Source organism: Nelumbo nucifera, chromosome 1 (genome assembly GCF_055504915.1).
Source record: "Nelumbo nucifera cultivar China Antique chromosome 1, China Antique-T2T, whole genome shotgun sequence".
Taxonomy (NCBI): domain Eukaryota; kingdom Viridiplantae; phylum Streptophyta; class Magnoliopsida; order Proteales; family Nelumbonaceae; genus Nelumbo; species Nelumbo nucifera.
In genome coordinates this window covers 83326445-83346755 of record NC_142649.1, presented here as the reverse complement: position 1 = coordinate 83346755, position 20311 = coordinate 83326445, and the positions used below count along the sequence as shown (strand labels likewise).

Sequence of the window (20311 nt, the reverse complement as noted above, 5' to 3'; positions counted from 1 at the left end):
AGTTATCTTCTGAAGAACAGTTGCGGAGTTTACTAAGACCTCTTGACAGAGCGGGGTCTGCTTCTTACTCAATGCTGGTAAACAGAGGGAGGTGGAGTTACAAACCATTGGGCTTCCATTAGGCTCTTCGCCCTTCCTCTCAACCTTCACTAGGAAAGCTTGAAGGTTCCTAGCAAAGGAGCTCCAACCTTGCTCCCTTGGCCCCTCCGGCACACAAATCATCTGCTTCTTGTTGATGCCAAATTACTCTGTTACTGTGAAGAACCAGCCCCTCTCATTTTTCCTAAGTACTACATCGTATCTTCTACCACCACAACTCAGTGAGTTTTTCCAACCTTCTTCCTTGATAGTATTGACTACTCCATCAACAAAACCTTTCAGCCAACTGCAAGTTTCCTCTAGTAGAATAATCGTTGCCCTATTTCCTTCCCTGATCTTCAAGTAAGACTTGCCCTTTGTCATCCCTGCTCGAATAGGAATTTCTTTGACTCTATAGCCAGCTCCACTCACCACTTCCCCGCCTGAGTGAAACTTCCCATCTTTTATGTTTTAGATTTCTCTTATGATGTTCTACTGGTCATATGGTCTGAAGCACCTAAATCTATTACCCATAATGGTCTACTGTTACCTGGGACTGAAGCATGATATGCTGTAGCTCTTGTACCTATGTGGGCAAAGGCTGAAGTAGGATGAGAAAATGTGGTAGCTGAAGGCTGAGAAGTGAGATGATGATCTAGAAATACCAACTTCATTCTCTAATTGTGTCAATGCAGCCCAAACAGCAGCTAAGGCATCTAAGGGTGTGGTCCTTGTGCTGGAAGTGGATGCACCATCTGTAATAGTTGCCACATTAGCACTCCCCTTCTTGTTTCTAAGTCTCACTGGCATTAGGTGAGGATGCAACTTCCAACAAGTGTCCCAGGTATGTTTAGACTTCTTACAATGATCACAAAAAATGTCTCTTTTATCTTCCTTCTACCCTCCAACTTTAGATTTTGTTGCTGCCAAGGCTGACTCTATAGGCTGAAATGATAGCATAACCTTCCTCCTACTCTCTTCACTATGAACCAATGAGTAGGCTTGAGACAAAGTCACACTCTCCCTAGTGAGAACTTGTTGTCTTATAATGTCAAAATCTGAATTCATACCAGCTAAGAACTCAAACGCTCTATTTGTTTCAATCAGTTTTCTATATCTTGTTCCATCCCTCTGACTTTCCCACTCAATAGTTTCCAGGTGATCAATTTCATGCCAAAGGGATTTAAGAGTAACAAAGTACACTGAGACTGGCTTCTCCCCTTCCTTGAGATTATTCACTTCACACTTCAGCTCATAAACTCTAGCAACATTAAGGGGTTGGGAATAAGTCTCCTTCATGCTGTCCCAAATCACCTTGGATGTGATGTATCTTCTTTGGCTGGCTTCTTTGTGTCTCCGGTCACATAACCTAATTTACCTCTACTTCCAATGGCCATCATTACTGATTAGGCTCATTCCAAGTAATTGGTTCCATCAAACCTAACAATGGTAATCTGAAACGAATTTTCAGTCATGCTACCAGTCCCAAAAAGTCCATCCCCTTGTGTTTTTAACTCACTTCCAGCCTTCTCCATTCTATGTAGAGCACTAACAGGTCAAAAAACTCCAAGAAAAAGACCAAAAAGAGATTCTTTTCTGCTGAAACACTAAGAAATTTAGAGAAAAACAGCCCAGAATTTAATCACAGCAATAAAAAGACACCAAGAACTTGATCTCAGTCGACAGCTTCTTTCCAAGAATGCAATCACAGTCAAAGGTCAACTCTCTAGTTCATTATCAGTCAAAAAACAGTCCTTGAATCCTCAAAAAAGGTCGAAGGGTTTTAGACAAGAGAGAAAACAGCAGGCAATACCCAGATTTATTAGCTGCTTCTTAAAGAGAGGCTTAACAACTTCTAACCAAGATCGGCTCAACTAAAGATTGTACCTTTCTCAGAAAAAACTCTGATCACCACCTTAGTTTGAAACCCTAATCTTGGTCACACCTAAAAACTCTGATTCTTCCTGGTCACCGGGCAATCTCCAAGAGTCTTTCACTTTCTTGGGCAGTCTCCAACACTCCAGCAACCTCCAAGAAACAAGCGCTACTGCAGAAGATCCAGTTCTAAAGAATTCTCATGTAGCCGACCAGATCAGGCTCACGTGAGAACCCTAGTCTTTTCTCGCCAAGAGCTCTGATACAAACTTGAATAAAATAAAATAACAAACATAGTTGTCAAGGCGACGCCTAGGCGACTAGGCGGTTTTCAAACTTTGCCTCGCTTAGACGCCATGCAAAGTTTGTATAAGGCACATGCCCAGTCAACTAGGTGCACGCCTAGGCGACTAAGCGGGCACCTAGGCGTGCACTTAACTCCAAGGTGCACACCTAGACTAGATGTAAGACACATTAATACATGATATATCCCTTAATACATTGATCCTTTAATATTTTTATATTATTTTTTACTTTTCTTTTGCTGCAAATAGTTTTTATTGGTTTGTTTTTGTTATTACAATAGAACCTATCACACATTATCACTCTTTTAATTAGAAAAAAAGTGCTGTGTTTTTAGGGTTTTATTTTCATGGCAGAACTGAATAGAAGAGGGAGATCTGTCCAGTCAGGTATGTTTCACACACAATCCAACTCCAATTGTTGCTGCAATGCTGCATAACCAACTAGAAGTCTAAACAACTTCGAATATGCCAGGTAGTCAAATGAATCATCTTCTTCTTCTCAGTTTTCAGTCCGCCTATTTTTCCTCCTACCCTCTTCCTTTTCAGCCTTTTTTTTCTTCCTTTTTGTTGGTTCTTCCTGTTTTTTTCTCCATACATTTTTTGCTTTGGAATCAAACAGGGGCTCCATCCCCTTCATTTCTTCTTCATTTTCCTGCAAACTTTTCACCCTTTTACCTGCACTTTTGTCCTCCTCGATGGTAATCTGGAACAGGGGTTCCGCCCCCTTTTCTTTTTCATTTCTCTGGGTTTCTTCATCATTTTTTCCTCTTCACTGGTGATCTGAAACAGGGGCTCTGCCCCCTTCTTTTCATTTTCTTCTATTATTTAGTGTTTCCCTAGCTTTTCTTTTTTGGGTCTAAAACAGGGCTCTGCCTCCCTGTTTTCTCCTTAAGTTCTTTTTCTTTTCTTGGTCAAACACAGGGGCTACGCTCTCTTCAGTTCTTCTTTCAAGTCCGAATTTCTATTTCTAATATTTTGTGTTGCATGCTTTAAGCACAACTACAAGAATCATAAGTAGAAAATTTAGTTTAGAGGTTTGTAGGTTAATGTATAAAACCAAGTAACTAGCTCATGAAGGGTAGAAACACATAGGCTTACTATTTTCTGATTTCATCACCTAGGCGAGGCCTAGGCGCCTGGGCGCCCCTTGGTCGCCTAGCCTCGCCTTGGCGCCTTGAAAACTATGATAACAAATATGTGTTCTAAAGAGGAAGAGAAGAAAGAAAAGTGAACTAGGCTTCGAAGAGAAGAAGAAGAAGAGGAAGAGAGAGAAGAGAGGAGAAGAAGAAAAAGGGGTTCGGTTAGATAGATCAGACACCCCACTAGATATTATATATATTTATGTCCTTACAAAGGTTGGAGTTACTCTAATACCCCCACTTAAAATAAAAGACAAATAAACAAAAATAAACAAGGCCCAACCGGCCCAACTGTAATAAAAAGAAATAAAGAATAAAATAAAATAAGTGCGGGGCTGGAACCACACACACACACTATAGAGCTACTAACTATCTCTACAAAGGTAAAGCATTTGACTCTTATTCTTATAAGTGGAACAATGGACGAGTTTCATCTAGAGATTCAATTTAATTGATATAAGGCTTTGTTAAACAAGGTAGAGCATTTGACTCTTTTAGTAATAAAATAAATTTATTTAAAGAAAAGGAAACTGTTACAAAGGAAGGTGACCAAAAAAGCCAAACCAGGAACTCTCTACTTCTTCCTTACGATCCTCCCAGGTTTCAATGGTTTCTCCCAAGCTCTTCTTTTGGAGACAGTCGCAAGTGTTGATCCTTTGCAAGCAGGCTTCCCACACAAAAAAGCAAACTCGTGAGGGGATGTGGCTACACCATACCTTCAATGATATTGGTAGTTGCAATTCCTTGAAATCAATATCATGGATCTTGAATCTTTTTCCTTACTTTTCCCATTACTGACAACCTCAACCAGTCTTCAAACCTTTAAATTCTCATCTTAATGACTCAATTCACCCTGAAGATATCTATGAAATGGGACTAAACATTAAGAGGAGCAAAGGGCAGTTCAGGATAGCCCACAATTCCAAAAAATGGATTATAGATCCAAAAACATAAGACACATAATTTTGTCTACTTTCACCTGTAGCGGATATCTCATAGCATATGCCAAGTAGAATATAAAATAGAGCACTCCTCTAATTCATAATGTGAAAGAAGTTTCATTCAAGTCTCACAAAGTGCCACCATGTGGTCCTTCATATTCTTTCTTTGTTTTTCTATTAATCATTAGACCAGTAGTACAATAATGGATGCTGATAACTTCAAGGAATGAATCCCAAAAGTTAAATATATATTTTTTATCAATAACAGTAAAATTGATTCATTAAGAGAAAAAAATTCCAGTTAAATATGACTGCAAAAAATAAATAAATAAACAAAAGCACTTCATGAAACCACTCCCACATCATATGATTAACACCGGAAGCAACACAGAAGGGAGTGCACAACAATTTAAATCATTCTCCAACCCAATTAACTTTCTAGATATTGTCTTACATAGGACATTTTCACTAGAAGATAAAGCAAAAATTGGCCAACACAGGCAACACTTTCTCTAAATGAATATAAGCAATAAAAGTGGAACAGAACCCTCACCTGGACATAATGTACTCCGTTAATCTTTGTCGGAGTAGTCACCAGTTCAAAAACAGAATTGCCACTTGATCTCCCAAAATCAGGAAATCTGGAAGAGCTGTTACTGGAATCTAGGAAACTCCAAGTTCCTGCACCATAAATGTTCCAGTAATCAACAACATTAATGCTAAATGATGCATTTAACAAACTAAATCTAATAAATTCCAAACCTATCTTTTGATCAACTTATTTATCAAAAGACACACTTTAACCAAGCCATTCTAAACTCAGGAAAATAATATCCTCAAAGAAGTTAACTGGTTTGAATCATCATTCATTAAAAGATGAGGTTGCACTTAAACAAAAATAATGAGAAGAAAGACATGTATGATCATCTTTTGTGCTATTAATTCAACCAGCATTTTTTCTGGGTAGAACAACCAGCATTCACAATACTGAATACCTAATATGAAATGAGAAAAATCTCATCTCGGACAATTAGACATAACAAATGTTTTAAGTCATGAAAAACTAAAGTTCCACAAGAAATGGACTCAAATGGATAAAAGAGCACAGATGAAGTAGATGACTTTCAAGTTTCAACAATATCAAAGTGAATTTATTACAGTGCACAAAAGAAAAACAAAGAGGGCAATTCTGAGAATGAGAGTAAATCTAAGATAATGGTGCAAGGATGGTGATAATGCTCCAAGAGATCATATCAGCTTTCCTTTACCTACTTACTACAAGATATGATGGAATTAATGATATAGATAAGAATTGCTTGGAAGAATAATTGAACTTACACTACAAAATACCTAAATTTTGATGCATCTACTAAACATTGCTTCCACATATTCCATAACATAATGCATGTATTTTACTTTTCAAGGACATCTCAAGAGTTTTCCAAACTAGAAAGGAAATCAAGAGTTTACCCCTCCAGGTACAATAGATGACAGGCCACTTCCAAATCATTCCTGTAGAATACGCAGTCCATGGTGGATACTTCCATATCCCTTTTTTTTTATTTGAGAAAAAGTGTAACTGATTATCTTAAGAGACAAAATATAAATACATGGGGTGACGTACAAGAAAGAACCAAACACACAAGTTACAAAGGCAAGTTTATGTCACTGTAAAAAGCTTCCTTAAGGGCACCAGATTTGGCCAGACTATCTGCTAAAGGGTTTAGCTCCCTGGAAATCCAGATGAGCTTTACAATCAGAGAAACCAAAATGTCACTTTCCTCCATTACGGAGTGAACTGGCCTCCAAGGACCATTATCCTTCTCTCCTGGCCAATTTATGGTATTGACTGAATCTCCTTTAGTATGGTGTTTGTCCAGAGATGCTATCCAGACCATAAAGCAGTCCTGGAAGGAATTGGAGGCTCTAAAAACAACCTTGCAAGGTAAATTGCTACTACTAATAAGAATTAGATATCAGACGAGATTTAACAGTGGACAGACCTGTTTTTTCCCACTACCAGATATGCTGATTAGGCACACCATGATTTGGCTTATGGGATTGAATCAGTCACCTCATTCATCTCCTAGAGATTTCTTTGGATTTTAGGAACCCAGACCACCTTATCCCCCACCCTCACAAAAAACCGCATACTGCCCTTTCTTTATTGTTAGCCACTTCAAAGAGATTACAAAAGTGAGTTTTGAGAGAGCTTAGATCATACCCAACATCCAACCAATATCTCAATTTCAATCCATCACCCATTCTATAAGAGACCCTGTTATTGAGAGCAGAGAATGACTCTCTATACCATTCCACACTGAACAGCATAGAATGACTTTGCAAACCCTGACTCCAAGCTCCCATTTCTCTTTGATTAATTTTGATGTATTGAATTTCTTTTTTTGTTTTGGTAGAATTTGATGTATTGAATTGTATACAAGTATATGCTGCTCATGGTTTTATTTCATTAACCATGTAAAGATCATTGAATCTTGTGGTATTCATCCCTATTTCACTATAATAATACAATAGACCTACCAGTTATTTAAAAAAGAGAAGGGATAGATGTCATTGAAGATTATGGCACATAAATATTAACCCAAATCAAGGAGTTCTCCAGGAGTATGAACATTTCATCCAACCAAGTCCATTGATCCGCTAACAAGAAGGAAGATGGTCTTACACTCTTACTGGGGAGGTGATTGAAGGCTGAAATAAGCATATTTAGAAAAACTTCTTCCAACTCCTTCCATAGGCACCAAAACTCAAACTATTCCTTTATTTATTTATTTTGAAAACAAATTCTTCCTTTATTTAAGATAGCCTTCAAATTTACCAAAATATTAGCTGACTATAGGGCAATGTTTTAAAACCCAGGCCATAGCTTGACCAGATGACCTCATCTGAATTTGAAAATAAAAACGGTAATGGCAACAACAATAAAGTTCATTTCCAGATCCAATTTAGTGGTTTGATTGCCAGTTCAATTAATCCACTGTGTTTAATCAGCTAGTTAGGAAGTTCAATCAAGTTCTGATGCATATCCAAGTCAACAATCAAAATAACTGTCTATAGGGCCCACTTTTGGCCAAGCTAATGTAATTACAGGGGAAAAACTTAGAGCGGGTAATAAACTTAAACTAGCCACCTATATAATAGCATCCTGAATATTAAAACTCAAAGGTCAATGAGATATTGTATGATGCTAATATCAGACAGTGGTACATCCTTGGGAGTTTGACCGCATGAGATTAGTCCAAACATTCTGCTGTGTATTACATCTTTGCAACCTTGCTTGCTCAATTAACATCTTCAGCTTATTTCAACAACCCAACTTTGAACTCTTCCCTGATCATGTTACAATGATACTTCATCAGGATCCCCATGGTCGAAAAATAAATAAGTGTTGCCATCAAATTTCAACTTTTGAAAATGACATTTATATGTCATTTTCACAATTGACTCCTTATGTCATATATGCCCTGGCATATCTTGTACTGAATATGGACAAAAGATAAATTTTCAGTCCCCTTTTATCCTATTGCAATCTCACCAAGAAAACTAATGTAGCTATGCTGTTCACACAGACTTCCCGTAATAGAATTGTAATATCAATATCACTAACACAGTAAAGACACGATCAACATAAACCACAAATTTTATGCATGCATAAAGAAGAGCTCTTTTGGTGTTTTTATATCTGAAGCATACATAATATGGTATTGAAATACCTTTTATCTCATGGAGTTTAATACTAGGAACAAACAACAACTTCTTGTATAAACAACATAGTGCGTGCCAATATCAAGTAATTCTGCTTTGATTGGCTTACCCACACCCTATTATGACATGTACATGGATTAACATAGCCCATATCCAACCCAACCCAACCAGTGAATACCGCAGTATGGAGTGACCAGAGGGTAGATTTAACCAATATATAACATGTTGAGTGGATGGGTGGATTTGGATGCTTTTTAAGTAGTTTTGTTGGTTGGGTCAGAAGTTGCCACCCCTGTTTGACAAAATGAAATTGTATTTCTTAAACCATATATTCCAAAAAAATGGTGTTTTCTATTAGAATATTCAAGTTAACAAGGATCTAAACAGAACTAAAGCCCTCTGAAATAACAAGACAACTCAATATCTACTATTTATAACAACAAATAGATGATTAAAATCCAAGTAGAAAATTTACAAACCTCTGTAGGTGCCTGTTATGTTCCAGGGAGAATATGAACCATGGTCATTGTCATCTTTTCTAATAAATAGCCACTGCAAGAACCAAAATCAATCAGGACAAATAAAAACATAAGAATTTAAGTTGATAACATGTTAGATGTAATTTACAATCAAAACTAAAATTTAAAAAATGACAGGTAGATCTCTCGTGCTAATTAAAGACACACCTGACTAAACATGTATGGTGTACAAAGTTGACGACTCTGATGTGTAAAAAAATATAAACAATAACTTTTAATGCATTGCAACTAACCTTGTCATTTGGAAAATGCAATTGATTAATGAAATTGCAGCTTAACCTCTTTGAGCTGAACTTATTCACAGGATATTTTTGGAATGTTCAATAATACCCCTGAATGATAAGATAAACCTCCTTACTCACTACACCATGTTTGTTATCCTTAGAACACTTTTACAATCGCAAAAGAGCTCCATAGGTGGAGCTAAAAAGGAGAATAACTGTTGTAAAATCAAGGATTCCTAGAAATTTCTATGGTCCATATTTTTTACATATAACTCCTCTCTTGATCAGGTAATAATCCTATTACATATAATGTAAGGAGTATAATGACATACTTATTACCCAAGATGACAGTGGTAACATCTACTGCGGTCAAGAGAAGTTAGATAGAAGTTTCATGTGTATTTCATTACTTTCTTGAGTCTGGCATTCCATATGTTCCATGGATTATTGGTTATTGGAGACACAACCATGTCTTGGATATTATCCTACAATACCCAGACTCCTATTTAAGATAATATAGGTTGATATGATACAAATCTGGGTAATGTCAGATATGTCAGATACACAAAAGCATACCCTATTCATGACAAACTTAGTTGACTGCATAGATATCCAACACAATACAAATTTTTAGATGATGTTTTTACTAAAACCGCAATTATTATTTGAGAAACTTTAATATGCAGAACACCTGACCAGCTACATAACCACATCCCTTTAGTATTATTATGCACTACACTGCTGTAGTGCTCTACCACACTTTGAGTTCTTAATACTGATGGTGCAAGTTGATCATAGCTTTCTTTTGTTGCCGATGCTTCCTCTATTTAATATCAGTAGTGACACATCTAAATTATTAAATAGATAATGCTTGACGACTTAGATACTATATCATTTATTGCCTAATGTTTGTCTGCCCATCTACCTTCATCCCTTAGGCAATAAACATACCTATCTTGGCCAAGCCACAATTTCTAAGATTTTGGGATCAGCCAAATCCAACTCCTATACCATACAGGCAATTGCTCTTCCTTGTATATACTTACATATACAAGGCCTAATGCCACTTCCTTATGACACAAGTTCAATCAGTTAGTTTGGCCTAAGGAATGGTTTTGGGTACATTGCACAAACTGAAAAACGAGGTCAACCTTGCAATGCTCCTCACCTATAAGAGAAAGCTCAATTATAGTCAATCAATATTCAAGAATACAAAACGATCTTTTGTTCTGAATTTGGAAGAAAATAGATGCAAAAATACACCAACAATGGAAAACTTTATTAAAGACTGACCTCATCACCCCAAGACCGAGCCTTCTCCCTTAGTGGTCGGAGAGCTATTGCCGGCCGGAACAAAGCTAAAATTACACATAGGACTATACTCCCGCGCCAGACTGAGAGTCCTCCCTTTCTCTTCCTTAGCATGTAACCCGAATTCGCCTTCCAGATCATATCAGAAACACAATTCAAATGCAAAGTCCAACAAAAACTCTCTGTTTCAGTTGATCCCGAGGACTCGAAGGAGACAAAACGAAACCCATCAGAGAGATTCAAGAAAACGGTTGCTTCAAGTGGAGTCAACCATCGGAAGTAACAACCAACGAAAGAAGATCGATAGAAAGGGAGAGCTCAACGAACGATTGAACCAACACCAACACCAACAACACCCACACAATAAACACCTCCACCGGTCACCAATGGAGGTGAAGGAAGGAAGAAATTAAAGCAAAAAAAAAAAATCCTTATTTTGTTTTCTTTCGTCGCTGTGTTCAACGGAGTTATTGAATGGGTTTCGTCTTCCTCTCTCTCTGGTTTCTGGCAGTAGTAGTTGTTTATTAGGCCTTGTTGGTAAAAACACGGAGGTCAGAGTCTCTAGCACAGAGTCCATCTCCTTTTACCTTTTTTCTTTCCAATATTAAATTGGCTTTCAGGTTGTTCGGGGCTTGGGGCTGGGTTCTTGGTGATGGTTAATTTCCGGGTACGGATCTTTCTTGGACCAGGAATGACTGATTGTTTGGTATACAGATCTCAGAAGATTCGGGAACATACAAAGATGTGGACCGAAATGGACTGGGCCATGCCTACGAGCGTGTACCCTAATCAATCCATGACCCGGCATGATAAAGCGAGCCTCCTTCATGTTGGGTTTCATGTTTCATCCCTTAGAAGTATAGAACCCGTCAGTTTTCCCGACTATAGATTAAGCCCATCTGCAGAGAATCTGGACAAACTACTAAGGGTTATACAGGCTACATCCTAATGCATGTGTTAGGGACAATGTTTTAAAAAACGAACCGGACATAGATCGGTTCTTACATCAAATGGTCCGACCATTTGATTGAACAGATGGCCCATTTTGACTTAAAAATAAAATAAAAAACGGTCAAAAAATTATTGTCTGGATTAACGGTTTGATTGCTCAGGTCAGCAGATTGTTGACCAAATCAACAATTTTTGTCCAAAAAATGATTTTAAAGTGAAACAGAACCAGTTACCTAACTAGCTCCAAGGTCAACTGGTCTAATATCTGATCCGGTCCAATTTTCAGAACCGTGGTTAAGGACTCAACGTTGAACTGGTGAAACACATGTTGAGCCTTTGTTAAATCTTTATTGGGCCCGACTCGAAGGTGCAAGCCCAATAAAGTTCCTAACCCAGACAAAGGTATTCTCAAGCCTATAAATCCGAAATCGGCTTCAATGCTCATAAGATTGCGCTACTCACACCATTCTCATAGTTCCTTTTAGGAATATTTATTTGTGATTATAAAAATAAAAAAAGAAAAAAAATTGTAAGTATGGTAATATTGCCAAGGCAATGCTTCAATGAATTGTGGAACGATGTGAGCACGGTCTTATGAGCACTGAAGTCGATCTCTATAAATCCACCACTCATGGAGTTTGGGTTGGCCCCGTTACTTGAGGTCTCAACTAATACCCAAACCAATTTAAAACTTGGTTCTGGCTTTCCAACAATAACTCTAAGGTTGCGTTTGGAAGTGGTGTAAATCCTGGTTTGTTGTTTATTTTACACTCTGATCCAGTTTTGCGATAGTTTGGATGCAATGTAAAATAACAACGTACATCAATGTAAACGATCTTTTTTGTCAGACTTTTACATTGAGAATCAATGTGAAAATTACATCATTTTTTTATGTAAAAACCTCTTCTTCGTCTCTCCATTGGTGTAAAAGTACTAGTAACCAAGAACCAGTTTGTTGTGAAGGCGAAACCACGGCATAACGTCCGGGATTCTAACTGCACACAACAACTATGGGATCGGAACAAAGCCCCGCCTCCTTTGTTGTTCGATTAGAACAAAGGCCCACCTCAATCATGGGATCCGACAACCCGTATTACTCTCACGTGTTGTGATCTTAGAGAAATCCCTTGCCGCTGCTAAAATGAAGAGAATAACAAAGGTTGCTTTGAAGGTGAAACTACGACGCAATGTGCAGGATTTCAAGATGGAAACAATCGATCTACAGTGAAAACCTAGCCATCTTTGGTATGAATCAAAGAGGAGAGGGATAGAGCTATGAATTAGTTGGTCAATAATGTAAATGAGTATATGAATAGAAGAATGTAAATCAGTCGGTTGGTAGTGTAAACCTAGCCATTGTTAATATAGTAGAAATCTACTGAATTAAAAAAATATGAAAGAAAGTAGTTTCTTGAAGAGAGAAGGAAGAGAAAAGGAGAATAAGAGAAGTTGAAAGAAAAGAGAGCAATAATCTAGCCGCCCCCTTCACTTATTATTTATACTAAAATAATAGAACAGTACAAAGACAACTATGCCCTTATAGGGCGGCAAAACATAAAACAACATATATAACACTCAAAAAACATAATAAAATTTGGACTCACATAACTACTATGGTCCCCACCTCCTATCTAACAACTAACATAAAACATCTACTTATAAAAACATCATAAAACTAATTAATCTTCAACACTCCCCCTCAAGTTGGGAGTAAATGACACACATTCCCAACTTGCGTAGATCATGTTCAAGCTTGTTCCTTGCCACCCCTTTAGTGAGAACATCAGCCAGCTACAACTCTAAAGAGACATAAGGCAAACACACTTCTCTGTTCGTTACCATTTATCTTATAAAGTGCTTATCAACTTCAATGTGTTTTGTCCTATCATGTTGAATTGGATTGGGGGCAATATTGATTGCAACCTGATTGTCACAGTATAACATCATAGGTTCATCTGCTTTCACCCCAATTTCACTTAAAAGATATCTAACCCAAAGAAGTTATGAGACACCATGAGCTATGGATCTATACTCAGCCTCTACACTCGACCTTGCCATAACCGCTTGCTTCTTACTTTTCCGAGATATCAAGTTTCCACCTACAAAGGTACACACTCCTGATGTAGACCTCCTGTCATCTAAGCATCCTGCCCAGTTTGCATCCGTATAGGATTCTAGTTTCAGATTCTTGTGATTCGAGAAAATAATGCCTCTGTCAGGGTGCTTTTTTAGATATGCAAGTATTCTCTCAATAGTTTCCCAGTGTTGAACTTGAGGTGCATGCATATACTGACTCACAACACTGACAGCATAAGAAATATCTGGTCGTGTCATACACAAATACAACAGTCGGCACACCATTCTTTGATATCTCCCCACATCCTTTACCAATTCACCATCCACACCATTAATTATGTGATTTGGATCAATTTGAGTGTCTGCTAGTTTGGTCCCCAGCTTCCCAATCTCTCGCAGTAGGTCAAGTACATACTTTCTCTGTGAAATGAAGATCTCATGCTTGGATCTTGCAACTTCAATCCCCAAGAAGTATTTGAGTTCACCAAGATCTTTGATCTCAAATTCTTTTTGCAATGATTTTTTGAGATCATCAATCTCCTCCAGATCATTTCCTGTCACTACTATATCATCCACATACACAATCAGAATTGACACCAAAGCATCTCTCCTCTTCACAAAGAGGGTGTGATCAGACTGTGTCTGTGTGTATCCAAAACGAATGAATGCCCCTCTGAACCTGTCAAACCAAGCCCTAGGTGACTGTTTCAGTCAATACAGAGATTTTCTGAGTCTGCACACATTTCCTTTACCAACATTTTCATAAAAACTTGCTGGAATATCTATATATACCTCCTCATGTGTCACCATTGAGGAAAGCATTTTTTACATCAAACTAGGACAAGGGCCAGGAATAGGTGGCTGCTAGAGATAAAAGATTACGAACTGAACTCATCTTAGCTACTGGTGCAAAGGTTTTCAGATAATCAACACCATAGGTTTGAGTATACCCTTTTGCTACCAACCTTGCCTTGTACCTCTCTATCTTGCCATCGGCCTTATACTTCATTACGAATACCCATCGACATCCGACTGTCTCATTGTCTAGTGGATATCAACTATTTCCCAAGTTTGGTTTTTGACCAAAGCATCAATCTCATCTTGCATGGTTGTTTTCCACACAGATTTGGAGAGAGCCTCAGTAACATTCCTAGGTATAGACATAGAATCCAAGGAAGAAAGAAAAGCATGTTAGGAGGGTGATAAGGCACTGTAGAAAAGATGGTGTGAAATGCAGTGGGTTGTACACTTTCTCTTCCCCTTACAAAATGCAATGGAAATATCAAGGTCAGTGGGATCAGCTGTAACAATGGTGTTACGGACAGAAACATTATCATCAGAAAACATAACAGGCTTAAGAGGAATACCTGGAACTGCATCTGTCGAATCTGGAGTTTCAAAAGGACTGACAGAGAGTGGTGTGGGTCGAGGATGTGTGGAGTTAACCATCATCTGTCGGCGCTGATATTGCTGTGAAGTTGCCCGTAATGGCTCAGGTAATGAAACTGTGGATGCAGGTGCTGGTTGAACCGATGTTGGCTGAACTAATGGTGCAGGTGGTGGATGAACTCATGTAGATGCTGGCTGAACTAGAGGAGGTACCACAAAAACAGGAAGAGGAATAGATTGTGAGTTCTCCTCCCAAAACTCTCCCCCTGAGGAGAACCACTCGAGAAGAAGAATGTGGATTCAAAAAAGGTAACATGCATAGTGACAAATCTGCTCCTCGACACTGAGTCAAAACAGCAATACCCCTTTTGGTTCTGAGCATACCCAAGAAAAATACATTTCTTGGCCTTATGATCCAATCTCTTGTGATGAGGGCCAAGAATGTGAACAAAAGAAACATAGCCAAAAACCCTCAGAGATATATGAAATATCTCTCCATATGGAAAAAGGAGGCTAAATGGCACCTTAAACCCCAAAGTCCGTGACGGAACACGATTAATCACATGTACGGCTGTAAAAACTGCACAAAAACTTAAGCACACACCATAAGACTCCTTGCCACCTCCACAGTGTGTCTGTTTTTCCTCTCAACAACTCCATTCTGTTGCGGTGTATATGCACAACTGCTCTGATAAACTACACCATGTTCTAAGAGATACGTGGTTAGGTCATTCTCAAAGTACTCTTTGGCATTATCTAATCTAAAAACCTTAGTTCTCACTCCAAATTGTGTGAGAACCATCTGGTGGAATTATCGTACTAAGTTAGGAACATTATCACGTGATCTCATCAAACATATCCAAGAATATCGTGTATAATCATCCACAAATAAGAGAAAGAAACGGAATCCTCTCATGGAAGGGATTTGATATGGCCTCCATACATCAGTGTGAACAATATTAAAAGCAGAAGTACTTCTTTTATTACTTGGTTTAAAAGACTATCTACAATGCTTTCCTAATTGACAACTCTCACACTCCAAAGTAGATAATTTAATAGACTCAAACAATTTTGGGAAAAGACATTTCAAATAACTAAAAGAAAAATGTCCCAAGCGATTGTGGCAAAGCATAATCTGGTTTACTGACTCTGACCCACTACTATTGTTGCTGCTAACATGATGGCCCTGATGTCCCGGAATCTCATCCAAAAGGTAGACTCCATTCACCTCATGACCACTCCCAATCATCTTCTTTGATTCTAGATCCTACAAAACACAATTACCAGGAAAAAGGTCACAGAAGAATTCAAATTTTTTGTCAAAAAACTAACAGACAGTAGGTTGGTATGAAGTTTAGAGACATGTAAAACAGATGACAGAGTTATATCATTGGTCACTCTAACTGTCCCCTTCTCAGCAATGGGCATATGTGAACAATCTGTTGTAGAGACTCTATCTCTACCAGAGCACAACTGATAGGAACTGAAAATGGTAGGGGCATTAGTTATATGCTCAGATGCTCCTGAGTTTATAATCCAGGGAGGTCCCTCCTTACCTGAAGTGGATGCAAGATTCGCAATTGCATATGAACTACCTGTATAGGAAGTGGTGTAGTTGGCTCCTACATCCTGCTGTCCATCTGGAAGGCTAGAGCTAGGTGAACCTAGTTTACTCATAAACTGTCCAAATCTCTCTCCCAAACTGATTGGGAATCCATGCAGTAGCAGCAGTGAGAACATAATTGGAGATAGAGGGGCTGAAGAGTCTCCTGTAGTGGCTACATTTACATTTCCCTTCTTGTTTCTTATCCGAGCAGGCATAAGATTTGGACGAAGCTTCCAACAAGTGTCTCTGGTATGCTTAGGCTTCTTGTAATAATCACACACCAAGTCCTTCTTATCTTCCCTTCTAGTCTCACTACTCCCCCTATCTCTATTCGGCTTAGGTTTTGTTGTACTGACCGTAGCCGATTGGTCAATCCCAGGCTGTCTCAGCATTACATTCCTCCTACTCTCATCTCCAAAGACAAAAGCATAGGCCTGAGAGAGTGTCACACCCTCCCTAGAAAGAATGTGCTGCCTAGCAATGTCAAATTCAGGGTTCAGCCCTACCAAGAACTCAAAAACCCTATTCCTCTCTACTAGTTTGTGATAAGTTGCTGCATCATTTACACTTTCCCATACAACAGTTTCTAAATGATCTATTTCCTGCCATAGGGTTTTCAGCATGGAGAAATATACAGCAAGAGGTTTTTCCCCCTGTTTCATACTTATCACCTAATTTCTTAATTGATAGGCTCTGGCTTCATTTTGCTTCTGAGAGTAGGTTTCAGTTACTCCATCCCAAATCTCCTTAATAGTATTAGCCCATAGGAAACTTTTTGCAATATGAGGTAACATAGAATTACGGAGCCAAGACATTACCATGTAATTCTCTTGCACCCATCGAGAAGAGTTTGTATCAGGTTTCTTCTTCTCCCCAATGAGGTACCCTAATTTTCCACGAACACCAATAGCCATTTTAGCTGATTGTGCCCACTCCAAAAAATTTGTACTATCAAGTTTTACTGTACTAATGATCACAGACCCAAAAATATCACTACTATCTCCAACACCCAGTCCCACAGTATCGGTAGATTTCATCTCGGTATTCCAACTCTCAATTTTACTTCAAACAGTTCAACAATAAGAAAAAAAATAATTTAATACTACACACATAGAAACCAACCCTAGCTGGAGAGAAATCTCTCTCCTCCCCACGCCTCCCAACATAGAGAAAAGTGAATCGATCACTCCGGGAGGCCTAGAAAATTTCAAAAACCAAACTGCCCTCTTTAGAAAATCAAGAGAAAACTAACAATACCTGAGCGCCCAAGATCAGATAAAAAACAAGGAGTCCAACTTTTATGGGACTCTTCCCCGTACTCCAGTTCTTCCTGATTTGGATGTCGAACAGTAGATCAGCTTCCTGATGTCTAGATCCCACCAAAAACTCCAAGAACTGGGCAATCTATAGCAGATCGATCAGCCCTTTACTACTTCATGCAGTCGAGTGATCTACGGCTGCCTGAGAATGCTTCAAGAAACCTTAGCTGATGCTCTGATACCAAGTAAAAATCTTCTGAATTAAAAAAAATATGAAAGAAAGTAGTTTCTTGAAGAGAGGAGAATAAGAGAAGAAGAGAAGTTGAAAGAAAAGAGAGCAATAATCTGGCCACCTCCTTCACTTATTATTTATACTAAAATAATAAAACAGTACAAAGACAACTATGCCCTTATAGGGCAACAAAACATAAAACAACATATATAACACTCAAAAAACATAATAAAATTTGGACTCGCATAACTACTGTGATCCCCACCTCATATCTAACAATAAAACATCTACTCAGAAAAACATCATAAAACTAATTAATCTTCAAAATCAGACGATCGATGGTGAAAACTCGGCCATCATTGTCATTGATGAAGTAAAAAGGAGAGGGATTGAGCTACATTTACATCGATCATCCAAATGTACAGAAGTGTAAAACGAGCATAAGGTGGGTTTTCTTTTTACATTGACAATTTTGACTATTCTTAAATTCCATTAGTGTAGTTTTGTATTTACACCACAAACAAACACAACCTAACTGAGTTGGAGTTGAAGAAGAAGATCAATGATTGGCGGTTTGTCTTACCTCATCGCTACCCTATTCAGCAGTTTTAGGAGTGGTAGCAGCAGCATAGTGGAGGAATAAAAGTGGGAGGAAGAAGAAGGACGAAGAAGGTAGAAAAAAGGAAGGAGAGAGAGCATTTTGTATTACCTCATTGAAATTGGGTTTATTGGTTGTTTGAGTAGGGGTGGTGATGGAAAATGGGTTGGGGGGTCGAACAAGGTGCCTTAGGGTTTGGGGGGTTTATTAGGAGTTCTTCACTTTTTGAAAAAATACGAAATGGGAATCTCATTCCAAAGGGGATTTGAAATATATAAATATAAAGCTGAAATGTGTACGTAAGAAGGCATGAGGATGAGGAAAATGGAATCTAACAGTATCTTTTGCCTTTTTTATAGAAATTACAAGAATGCCACTCTCTCTCTTTTGTTTTTTTTTTCTTTCAAATTATAAGAATGACACTCCCTCCTACCAACTCTCTCTTGCTTTTTTTTTCTTTCAAATTACAAGAATGCCACTCTCTATCTGTGGGCCATGCTGGGCCTGGGGTTGCCCGTGGGCTGACACAGCCCAGCCCGCAGCTTGGCCCGGCACAGTCCATATATATTATTTATATATATATTTTATGTATTTATATATATATTTTATATAGTATATAATATATTAATAAAATAAATATATATTTTTAATTTTACTATACTAATTTATTTAATTAGTGTATATATAAGCAAATTTATACACAAAATTAAAATTTTAAGTTTTTTGTCATTTTTATAAATAAATAGCTTTGGCCCAATGCACGACCCGACTTGGCCCAAGGCTCGGGCCCAACTCGTGGCACGGAACTGGCCCGCACGGGGCCGTGCTGGGCCGACCCCCAAATTTTTCACTGGGGAGGGCAGCACGACCTCTGACGGCCCGCGGGCTAGCACGACACAGCCTGCACTTTGCGTAGACCACCCACAGGCCGTGCTGTGCCAACCCGGCATGACCCACTTTACACCTCTACCAACTCTCTCTCTCTTTCTTACAAATTACAAGAATGCCATCTCTCTCTCCTTATAAAGGGAGACTCGGCTCAGCACCTTGACAGCTAAGCGAGACCTGAGCTCGACACCTTGTCAACTAAGGGAGACCTTAACTCGACACCTCGCCTACTAGGGAAAGCTCGACACTTCAACAGTTGAGGGAGATCTCGATTTGGCACCTCAACAATTGAGGGAGACCTTGGTTCGACACCTCAGCTACTTGAGAGACCTGCAATCAAAGGCAACCAAGCTCGAGCTCAAGTTTCTAATTCGAATCGAGCTCAAGCCTGATAGTTTATGAGCGAGACCTTGCAACGCAAGGCCCCCTTCGCTAGTAAATATATTAAGCTAAAATGTGTACGTAAGAAGGCATGAGGATGAAGGAAATGGAATCTAACAGTATTTTTTGCCTTTTTTTTTCATAGAAATTACAAGAATGCTACTCTCTACCAACTTTATTTTTTGCTTTTGTTTTTTTTTTTCTTTCAAATTGCAAGAATGCCACTTTCTCCTACCAACTCTCTCTCTCTCTCTCTCTCTCTTGTTTTTCTTTCTTTCAATTTACAAGAATGCCTCTCTCTCCTACCAATTCTCTCTCTCTCTCCCCCTTATAAATTACAAGAATGACACTCTCTCTCTCCAACTTAGGGAAACCTCAGCTCGGCATCTCGACAGCTAGGGGACCTGCAATGAAAGGTAGTTGAGTTCGAGGCGAGTCGAGCTCGAATTTCTGAGCTCAACCTCAAGTCTCTAATTCGAATCGAGCTCGAGCTAGGCAACACCTTAACCACTGAGGAAGACCTCGACTCGACACCTCGGTCACTAAGGGAGATCTTGGCTCAGCACATCGACAACTGAGGGAGACCTCAGCTCGACACCTTGTCAACTAAGGGAGACCTTAGCTTGACACCTCGCCTACTAGGGAAACCTCAACTCGACACTTCAACAGCTGAGGGAGACCTCGGTTTGACACCTTGGCAATTGAGGGAGACCTCGCTTGCTTGAAAGACCTATAATCAAAGGTAACCGAGCTCGAACTTCCAAGCTTTTGACTCGAGCGAAAGTCTCTAATT

The 20311-nt window shown here is 38.8% G+C and overlaps 1 protein-coding gene across 1 annotated transcript in view; it reads right to left on the bottom strand.

Annotated features, from left to right (window-relative positions):
- Nucleotides 1-10727, bottom strand: part of LOC104599421 (transmembrane E3 ubiquitin-protein ligase FLY2) — a 62781-nt gene extending 52054 nt beyond the window's left edge. Inside the window, exons 1-3 of the mRNA XM_010261948.3 lie at nt 10121-10727; nt 8544-8616; nt 4892-5019 (exon numbers count right to left, since the gene is read on the bottom strand). Of these exons, the coding sequence (XP_010260250.1) occupies nt 4892-5019; nt 8544-8616; nt 10121-10279 (360 nt within the window). The 5' untranslated portion in view covers nt 10280-10727. The remainder of the gene's footprint in view (nt 1-4891; nt 5020-8543; nt 8617-10120) is intronic.
- Between the last annotated feature and the right edge of the window lie 9584 nt (nt 10728-20311).